Here is a 10,704-nt window from a genome sequence, read left to right on the forward strand (position 1 = left end):
GGATCAATGAGGACAAAAATTCCGTGATTAATATTTCATGCTCATCTATTTTCTATGGACTATATGGTGTTTACGTAATGATTTGTGCTTTCAGGGTAATATCATAGCTAGGTGTCAAAGAACTGCTGAAAAGACTGCACTCAAATATCAGAAATTGGAAAATCCTCTCCCAAGACTGTATGAGCTTGATGGATGCAAACTTACTGCTGTTGGACCGCCGGAGAGGCAAACTGTTGAGGATAGCTTGGATGTGAAACTTCTGCCGATAGGTTTATCGTCTACTGTTGAAACTGGTCATGGCCCTGAAGCTTTCCTGCTAGAGAGATGGCGCCAAGGAGTGCCGTGTGAAGCGTTAGTCGACAATATCATCCTCAAGGATTTGTCCCAGATGTTTATCTCTGTAGTTCCTTTTTGTTTCCTTCTCTGAATTGGATGATGATGTCGTTACTTTGGTTGCATTTTCTTAATGGAACCTGGGGGAAAACCCATTTCTCTACAAAAATTCTCATCATTTTGCAAAACTCACAAGCCTACATGTACCGACTTAGTTGATTAACGACAATGGGGAATATATTAATATTAAGATCATACCAATTCAATCTAATCTGGTCAAGGCATTGAAGATGTACACAACCTAAATATTAAGCAAACGAAGAGAAAAACTATGGCTCCGCCAAAGGGATTAACGACTCGGATCAACATGAAGAAAACACCATCAATAACATCTAGATTGTGAAAGAATTTCTCCTGCAGGGGAAACTCTCATTTGCAACCTCCTCCTGCAGCCTCGAGTTATTGAAATATAACTTGGCGGGCCGGGCTAAAGCCGATCATCTATTTTGGAGATTTAGGTGCATAACTTTTAATAGTGTTGTATTTATGAACAAAACAAAAAAAAGATAAACACAAAAAGGAAGATAATAAGACAAAAAATGTTGTATCTCAAGGAAGTAAAGAATACCGCTTGCGTGGGCAGATATGGGCCAGCCCTACTCGGGAGATGGCCAGAGGAAGTACTATGTGCTTGCTACTCATCTGCTACCGTTATGAGGCTGGGCTTTGACAGGTTGGCTATAATGCATAGGTGAAGATTATTTTTTCGAAAAAAATTCGAAAACTCTAGAAAAAGGCTGACCTTCGCGAAGGGAACAGAACTCGCTCCGCACGTGACAAGTGGCGCGCTGTGGTGCCAGAAAATCTCTGGGAAGTGGTCTCCCTGCTCGCCACGTGTCGCAAGGGGAAGCAAGGTGGGGATGAGGGAGGAGAGAGAAGACAGGGTTCTCTCAGTTTTTCCCTTTTTCTTCTAGATTCGTTTTTTTAATATAAAATATCTTGAGAACCGTAAGTCCAAATTGCTAACCGTTTTCACTTTTGAGATCTTCGCGTCGAGTTCTTCAAACTAGATCCCATGTTGATAGGTTTGGAGATACTTTTTTTTCGTACTTCCAATAATATTATGACTGTACCTGTGGTGTGTATCTAACTGTACCTGTGTTTAAACTGATAAGTACTTCTGTTTTTAGTGTATTTGATGCAATTTTTCCCTTTACTCGCTAATCGTACTCGCCGTGTGCGGGACTAGTACTATGCTTCTGCGCGCGTCATGCACTGCTCGTGTGCGTCCAGCGTACTTACGTACATGTACTTGCTCGTGTTCTCGGCTGTCACCTGCTCGTGTGCGCGTTTGTACCTGCTCGTGTGCGTGAGCTGTACTTGTGCTCGCTCGTGTTCATTGTCACTCGTGTGTTGTGCGTGTGCGTACTGCCTGCTCGTGTGCGTACGCTATCCTGCTTCGTGTGCGTGAGCTGTACTTGTACTCGCTACGTGTTCAGCTATACTTTCGTGTGTTGTGCGTGGCTATCATGCTTCGTGTGTGCTGGTATCTGTCTGTTGTTATGCGCGACTTGTACCTATGTTTTGATAATAAAAAAAACAAAAACATACACGTAGTGAGCTAGCTGCATCGTTTTGTACTTGATATGGTGAGAGTTGGCTGGCTAGCTCGCGGCGTACTCGCGTGGCAGTGCACGTACTAGCTAGCTGGGGACGTGTGGAGCGAGCGCGCGTATAGGGCGCGGCAGTGCGCGTACATGAGGAGCAAGTACTCGCGTCGTACGAAGCGCGTACTCGTGCACGCGGCTTCGCGCGGGACGGACTCACGCGCGTACTCGCGCAGGCGGCTTCGCGCGGGACGGCAGTCACGACACGCGTCAGCTTCTGGTACGTTTCGCGGGACGCGGTTTCCCTTCGCGAAGGTTGGTTTTTTTCTAGTGGTACCCAAAAAAATTGGACGGGCAATGGCTCAAATTGGCCCTAAAGTTGTTCCATCCTAGTGAAATCTGCTGAAAGGGGACAAGTATAAGCCTAGTCGGCCCAATTCAACCATAAAATTCCGAGGAAACAAAAAAACATGTCATTGACATGCATAAGCCATACCAATTAAGGTCGAACCTAGGTTCTACACTGGAAATCAAGACTCTACTCGAAGAACACCACGAAAACAAAGACATCTTGTGTTGCCATCCCCACTTGCCGAGAACACTGATCATTAGGCACATAGATATCACCACAGAAATGAAATGGTGCTCGCGGCAAACATGCTTACAGCTTTGGCCCCATCCATAGAGTACAAGCCGCCATTGACCGAATGCTTTATATTGCATTGTAATGTGTGAACATATTTTTGACATGTTGCACAATTCTTTGGTAATTATGTGTGAATATTTTATCTCATAAACAATTTTTGGGCTCACCAAACATTTTTTTGAACCTTATGAAGAATTCTTTTGAACTCTAGATTTTTTTTTTAACTTTCATAATATATCTCATAAATAGTACTATTTTATGTATGATTTTTGACATTTATTAAGAAACTTAATTCACTAATGGCACTAGATAAAATGTGTTCACACTTTTTTTTTTGCATATTTTGGGAGCCTTTATCTATGTGACCCTGAAAACATATTTTCCTACTTGACATTGGGTCTAAATTTTCTTCTTAATAACGGTTTCTTAATAACGGTAAAAAAGAATCTGCAAAAATGTAGACAGCATACACTGAACGCTAATGAGCTGATGCACATTTGGTTCTTGGTTGCTACAGTAATTAATCTAGACGGGGCACTCAATCAAAGAGGGTGAATTCTATTCCCCGCTTATCGCGGCATGTATATGGGGCTCCGCTCATGGGTCGGTGCTTTCGGGCCGGGCGGCCGGCCATTACTATAGAGCTTCTACGGGCTAAATTGGTAGCATTTTTTCCCTCGGTTTTCTCGATTTTTTGCTGTTTGTGTGTTTGTTTTCTCAAAGATTTTTCTTTTGTTTTTGGCTTAATTTGAATACTTTTGAATTCTGAATTACTTGAGATTTGAACCTTTTTAAATTCGAACATTTTTCAATCTGAACATTTTTGAATTTGATTTTTTTTTGAATTTTGAACCTTTTGAGATTCGAACATTTTTCAATCTGAACATTTTTGAATTTGATTTTTTTTGAATTTTGAACCTTTTGAGATTTGACTCTTAGATATTAGAATATTTTTATCTGAACACTTTTTAATCAATTTTTTTGAATGCAAACAATTTTTTAAATATGAACTAAAAGGAGAAAAAAAGGAGAGAAGGAGTACCTTTTGTTGGCCCGTATCTTTAGGCGGAGCAAACCCTCACTCCCGCTTAAGGCGGAGAGTAGACTCTCCCATCAAAGAGCGCGGTTCCTATATGCCGACCAGGTCGGCACCTGCACCGAGCGTGGTGTGGGCCGACCCGGTTAGGCGATTTTTTCTTGTTTTTTTCTCCTTTCCTTTTCTTTTCTGTTTTCTGTTTTCTTTTTTCTTTTTCAGTGTTTCTTTTTTTCTCATTTTATTTTTCCGTTTAAAAATAAATTTAAAAAATTCTAAATTTAAAAAATGTTTAAATTTAAAAAGTTTCACATTCAAAATTTGTACTCGTATTCCAAAATTTAAACAAATTTTGAATTCTGTACGGATTTCCAAATTTGAACGAATTCTAAAATTTGAACAAATATTGAATTTGAACGATTTCTAAAATTTGAACGAATTTCGAAATTTGAACAAATTTAAAATCGAATATTTTTAAAATCTATAAACAGAAAATTTTGAACAATTTCTGAAAACATTTTTTTTTGAAAAATGCTAGTTTTTTAAAAACAGAACTATAAACCGATAAAGGAAAAAAATAAGAAAAAGAAACGGAATAAAGGTTTACCTGATGGTCCGTGACCCAGTTAACAGCCGCCGTGCCGACCCGGTCAGCATATAGCAGCTCCCATCAAAGAGGGCCTAATACAGCAGTAGCCAGCAGTTCGGCCCACTATTTTGTTTCGATCCGCTTGCCCTTGCCTTAAAGCCCAGCAGCCCGCTCAGCACACGGCATCCCCCGGCTCTCCCACAGCGACGGCGCGACCACCCCTCACTCTTTCCTCCTCCTTGCCGTGGCGGCTCCCCTCCCACCTCCTCCGCCGCCGCCGCAACCAAAAACCCTAAACCCTAGCAGCAGCAGCAGCAGCACCTCCACCTCGCGATGGCGGACGCGGTGCAGTTCCGCCTCGAGGGCATGCCCGAGGAGCTCGACGACCTCCTGAACCGCGGCCTCTTCACCAAGACCGAGCTCGCCGAGGTCGTGCGCCGCCGCCGCGACTTCGAGTTCCGCCTCCGCCGCCACTCCCCGCGCAAGGCCGACTTCCTCGACTACATCGCCTACCTCCTCAGCGTCGACAAGCTCCGCGACCTGCGCAAGCGAGCCATCATACGCGCAACGCCCGACCCGGACCACGAGGATGGTGGTGGGAAGAAGAAGAAGAGGAAGAGGAATATGAAGGGAAAGTGGGCCAAGTCCGTCTCCGACGCCGCGGCAGTCAAGCGCGTCCTCGGCGTCTACCGCCTGGCCACCGTCAGGTTCAAGGGCGACCTCGACCTCTGGTTCAGATACCTCGAGTTCTGCCGCCAAAAGCGCCACGGCAGGATGAAGGAGGTACGCATCCAGTATTTACCTGTAGAGCTCTTGGTTCAGCAACGATTTACTGACAAGTTGTTCTAATAGGGCTGCAGCGTCGACACATACAGTCAGTGTTGGTCATGTTTTATTTTCACCATGCCTGAGTTGCTCTTGTTCTTGACTTATAAACATATATAATGTGAATTTGGGATGGAACAAACATTTATGCTCAGAAAAGTTGGATACTTGAGATGGCCTTCTGAGCGCTTTGTGTTTTGAGCTAAAAATTTAGTGCCAGTGTGGGATGTATATTCTAATTCCAGGTGAATATTTAGGCAAGGAATTTCACTGCCTTCCGTGCCCAACCCTATTAATTTCACTCAGAAATTCAACTGGTAGTTCTGGGTATCTAGATGTGCATGAAATTTACTAATGCTTTCACCATCCGCTCGGAAAGTGAGAAGGATAGCTCACTAATTTGGAAGGACGCCAATATTTAGCGGTCGTTATTCAGAGCGAACGATTTTGGTCCAACCAAAAATTGCCATGTGGCAACTTATTTTAGCTTGTTTTGATGGCAATTGCCATCTACCGTCTGCTCGGACGGCTGGCAAGTCGTCTGCTCCGGGATACTAAAATCTGAATGTTCTCATGATTTTCCATTAGGAATCGGTGAACTACTGTATGCTGAATGTTTGTCGTATACACGCTGGCGAAACATTTTCTCACACCTGGTAGTTGTTTCCTGTTTCTTGGAGGAATACCCTGACCTGCCTCTCAGGCAAGTAGTGCCACAAGGGTGTTATTCATGGCATGAAATCTCACCCGTAATGGCCATATTGGATATTACCAAGAACTTTTTGAGACAGTCATGCTTCGGTCCAGTTTTCTTAGAATAGGTGTTGGGTAATCAGTGCGGCGCAAGTTAAACTCCGTGTCACTACCTATGGATCACGGAGGCGGAACATAGGGCAGTGGTGGTGATGGCAGCTATGTTGGTCGGTGGTTGTTCATCAGGATACAGGGACACAGAAGGTGATAATTGAGAGAATACTGGACGTGGTAGGCCCAACATTTGTTCGTGATTCCAGATATGGTGATGATGTACCTGTTCAGTAGATGTGGCCACTTCAATTTGTTGATTTCTGTATGCGCATGCCCAGGGATGGATAAGACAAGAACGCTGTAGTGGAAAGTTTTGTGTTTGTTTTAAGCTTAAAATATAACAAGCCAGAAAAGTTATGGAACCTTATTAGTTTACCATGCAGGTGTGTATTTGATTATGATGTGAATTCTGGGCTATGAATTACAATGTAAGCCATAGTTGGTATAAGAGTGGAGTTTGCGTGTTCTTGATATGGTTGTTAAATCTGGAATCTGCAATAAGATTTGGGCTAGAGCATAAGAAACCATTAATGTTAAAGAGATTTTCTTGTTCTTCTGTGACATCTTATATTGCATACTTGGGTAGATCTTATTGCTTTTTATTGCATTTATGGATATCCCTTTCTGCCGGCCGTTACTTGTAACCGCCTTGTGGTGACTGTTGATAAGTAGGTTTCCAAAAAACCATTTTGTCGACCAAAACTAGATAGAAGTGTTAAATGCAGGACTGACTTAATATTAATATTATTATTCTCACTTTTATTGTATTATTTGCAGGCTATGGCACAAGCCATTCGTTACCATCCTAAGGTTCCTGGGCTTTGGATGTATGCAGCAGCATGGGAATTCGATCAGAACTTGAATGTTGCTGCAGCACGTGCACTCATGCAGAGTGGTCTCAGATCTTGTCCCGGATCAGAGGATATGTGGATTGAGTATCTGCGCATGGAGCTTACCTATCTTAACAAGCTTAAGGCTCGAAAGGTAGCTCTTGGGGAGGATGTGAAGACACTGCAGAAAAGCAATGATGATTCAGGTCACTGGAAAGAGGAGAACAAGGAACTGTTCATGTCACTTGATGAACAAGGTGCTGACGAGTCTGGCTTGCAGGGAGTTGATTTGGAGGAGAAGGAAGATCTATTTTGGCAGCAAGGGTTGTTAATCATTCGAACAATTTATCATGGTGCTATGGAAGCTCTTCCATCAAGCTTAACCTTGAGGAAGAAAATTTTAGAGATATTAAATAGTGTTGAGCTCGCACATTCTGAAGAGCTGAGGCTGGAGGTCATGGATGACCTGAAGAAAGATTTCTCTCACGACGAGGATTACTGGGATTGGTTTGCTAGGCTTCAGCTCAGTGATTCCGCCATTTCCTCGAATAAAAAAGAAGCTTTATTGAATACGTTGAACAAATCAATTCAGGTGAAAACATTGTGCCATCACTTTATTACATCATGGGTTATGAGTGAATGCCAATCTTTCTTACTTTCTTGAGATGAATCTGTTTTTTGCAATTTGTCCTCGCCATCTCTTCCTGCAATGAAATGTTATCCTGAGTGGTAGGTCTGCCCCTGACTAGATTAGTATTTAGTTGATGTTCATCTTACGTATTAATTATCACTATATGCTTGTTGTACAAGTTGTTGTCAGAGTTTTAATCTTTCAGCTGGACTTATCCAGAGTGAATTCCATCTTTTCCTGCAATGAAATGTTATGCTCAGGGGTAGGTTTGCCCCTGACTACATTAGTGCCAAGTTGATGTTCATCTTAAGTGTCACTATATGCTTGTTGTACAAGTGTTGGTCACAGTTTTAATCTTTCAGCTGGACTTATCCAGAGTGAATTGCTTACCCTTGCTATACATATCTGGTAGCTAGTAGTCCTTATTATTCAGTGAGGTTAAGTTTTTATATGTGACTATCTATTTTGTTCAAAGACATGAATGTCACTAGACATAACATTGTTGATGTTCTAAATACATGTCTTTCAATTCTAGGTGTATGATGAAGCTGTCAGAAAGTTGCCTACTTCCAAAATGTACTCCCTGTTTGCAAAATTTTGGTTGGGTGTTATATTCTCCGACAGAGAGGATTCCATCTCATTATTTCAGGATGCTGAGTTTGATGCTTCAGAATTCATTCCATCAATTCTGAAAGTTTATGAAAATGCTGAATCATGTGGATGTCTCACCGAGGAACTTGCCTGCCAATATGTCTCACTCCTTTTGAGGTTTGGAAGATTTGAGGAAGCTAAGAATCTTGCAGAAAAGCTCTGCAGCGGTCCTCTTTTACAGGCTGCAGATCTGTGGAACCTGAGAGCTTCCATAGAGATAAACTCGCTTGGTACTGCTACTGGCAGTGCTTCCTTTAGTGAGGAGAATCTAAGTTCTCTGTTTGATCTGTTTAATGTTGTTCTTCCGAAGTTATCCATAGCCAAGGCTGAGGGACTGTGGCATACGGTATGTGTCTTAGCTTTATCTCGTGCTTTCCCAGTGATCATGGTTCCCTAGTTTCTAGCAGTTTATTCCCTGGTGCTACTCTAGACCTATATCGGCAATATTTTGTTTTGCTCCATTTCTAGTGTGAATGTGATTATGATTTATTATTTCTATAACTATGGTAGTATGACACTGTCTTGGTCTTTCTGTTTCATTTGTCTACTTGATATGGGTTTGTATTGTACTTTCTATTGCATTAACTTTATATTGTTCAACTGCTTGTAATGCTCTCTGTAAAAGATGTAATACTGTTTTCCTTCTGCATTTAATAAAAGTTTGTTTGTAATGCGAATTGCAGGCCATGAAATTGTTTTCTCACGATAAGATATATTTTAAAAAGCTGGTGAAGTGTGCAACGTTATCATTAAGTTCGGCTGGTGGGAGTGATTGTGGAGCTTCAGTCTCTTCTGCTATTATCGGCTGGGTTTTGCAGAAGGATGGTATTAAACAAGCTCGGAAGATGTATAAGAGGTACAGAATTTATGGCCCTTCAGTGATATTGTTTGCAATGCTAATCTGAGTTGCCATGCTAATTACGTGAGTGAAATAAGCATTGTTGCATGTAGTGTTTTCTGTCCATTTGCCAAAACCTAACATTGGCCCTAACATGCTATGAATTAATGGTTTTGTTAATATTGCTTGTACTTAATTCAGATATATTATCTGCCTTCGTTGTCCCCTTTGGTTACACTTATTTCTGCATTAAAGGTCTAAATCAGATAAGTTTAGTTGATGTTGCCTGCTGGTTGTTGGTTGATTAGACTTGAGAGTTGTTTATATACTGAGGTAGCATGTTTCTGACACTAGTCCCTCCATTGCCGGAGGTAGCATGTTTCTGACACTTGTGCGTTCATGCAGATTTTTGGCTTTACCGCGTCCCAGTCTTAAGTTATTCCAGTTCTGCATAGAGCTGGAAGCTAACCTTGCATCGACGGGAAACCATGATGCATTAGTTACTGCGCGCAAGCTGTTTGATTCAGCAATCAACCATTATCCGCAAGAAAGAGAACTTTGGAGGAAGTACTACAACATGGAGTTGAAGGTATGGTTTACCTATTGCTATTTATTACTTTTGAAGCAACATGCAGGAGCTCTGTCTTTTCATCAAGGAGAAAAACAGCTGACCAATTAATAAGGAAAACTGCTGAAAAAATATACTGCTAATTAGACATTGTTTTCGTCAGTCACCTGCTCCTGTCTCTTGATTAATTGCTTATTCATGTTTGTTGACATTGCATTTGCACTATACCAACCAGGTAGGAACATCGGAAACATCAAATGCTATCTACTGGCGTGCCCGAAAGGTGCTCAATGACCCCACTGCCCTCCATTCCCCGTAGCTAGCAGCGTGTGCCTGTACTATGTAATATCTATTTTGATTGGATTGATTCGTGTGTTGCTATAGGCATATCTTAGTCAACTAAGTCAACTCGACAAATTTTTTGTTCTCGTTCTTTGTCGATCCGATTTTTTTAAATGTTTGTGGGATGTCTTAAGAAAACTGGAATAGCTTGTGTCTGCCCAGTCCAGTCATGTAATGAATATACTGATAAGATTACCCAACAATATAGCATCAGCCTTGGAGCAAGTAAATCAGTTGCTGAAGAGCAATTGAAGCAGTGACTGGAGTCTGAACCTATTTAACCTTACACCTCTATGATCAAAGGTTGGAGCAGTTGAACACTTTCTGTAAGAGAGCAAGTCTATTTAGTTGTTTTCATTTTGACGTCTTAGCTGAATTTGAATGGGGCAGCCATCAGTCTCGAATAGAAAATATCTTGGGAAAGCAAACAAACAAATAGCTTCCACTACTGCTTATATTGATCGAGGCAGCCATTTCAATTTTCTTTTTAATTTTGAAATTAGAAATTTAATGAGATGGATGGTTCATTTGCTGATTATATTGACTAGTTGAATTCCCGTGCGTAGCTACGGCACAACAAAATTAAACTTAGATATGTTAATTAAAACATTTGTAAATTCGTAATATATATATTATAGAAGTCTTCTAAAAGAGTTAGGCAATCTCGCACGCTTATCTCATATTTCTATGTGTATAGTTAGGACTGATTTCTTAGTCTAAACAATAATAAAGATAATGTTTCTTTTCTTGCGAGACAAGATCTTATATCACTTCATCAACAACAAATATTCCAATCGCCACCGCGTGTTGTTTGCCTTCAACCATTATAGCATGACAATTGCAATTTTGAAGAGATAAAGAATTAGTCAGGTGGTGGCAAGTTTAGAGAAGGTGGGATTCTTTCATAATTTTAATGTGCATCAAGATGCATAATTAAGCAATATAAAATAATTATCATACTACAACATATCAAATCCTGGCGTATAATAGCCCATGTATGAAAC

The 10,704-nt window shown here is 41.2% G+C and overlaps 1 protein-coding gene across 1 annotated transcript; it reads left to right on the forward strand.

Annotated features, from left to right (window-relative positions):
* Window positions 1-4,470: 4,470 nt before the first annotated feature.
* Window positions 4,471-9,930, forward strand: LOC124678012 (U3 small nucleolar RNA-associated protein 6 homolog). The gene is made up of 6 exons (XM_047213947.1): window positions 4,471-4,991; window positions 6,618-7,262; window positions 7,837-8,298; window positions 8,636-8,808; window positions 9,196-9,379; window positions 9,594-9,930. The coding sequence occupies exons 1-6, from the start codon at window positions 4,542-4,544 to the stop codon at window positions 9,675-9,677; spliced, it is 1,998 nt and encodes a 665-aa protein (XP_047069903.1). The 5' UTR covers window positions 4,471-4,541; the 3' UTR covers window positions 9,678-9,930.
* Window positions 9,931-10,704: the final 774 nt, after the last annotated feature.

This window comes from Lolium rigidum, chromosome 7 (genome assembly GCF_022539505.1).
Source record: "Lolium rigidum isolate FL_2022 chromosome 7, APGP_CSIRO_Lrig_0.1, whole genome shotgun sequence".
Classification (NCBI taxonomy): Eukaryota; Viridiplantae; Streptophyta; class Magnoliopsida; order Poales; family Poaceae; genus Lolium; species Lolium rigidum.

What these genes read in the sequence shown, in the direction of transcription:
- LOC124678012 (XM_047213947.1), top strand. Translation starts at nt 4,542, where the DNA reads ATGGCGGACGCGGTGCAGTTCCGCCTCGAGGGCATGCCCGAGGAGCTC. An exon ending in CGTTGAACAAATCAATTCAG is followed by an intron (nt 7,263 to 7,836) that starts GTGAAAACATTG and finishes TTTCAATTCTAG; the next exon opens with GTGTATGATGAAGCTGTCAG. An exon ending in CTGAGGGACTGTGGCATACG is followed by an intron (nt 8,299 to 8,635) that starts GTATGTGTCTTA and finishes TGCGAATTGCAG; the next exon opens with GCCATGAAATTGTTTTCTCA.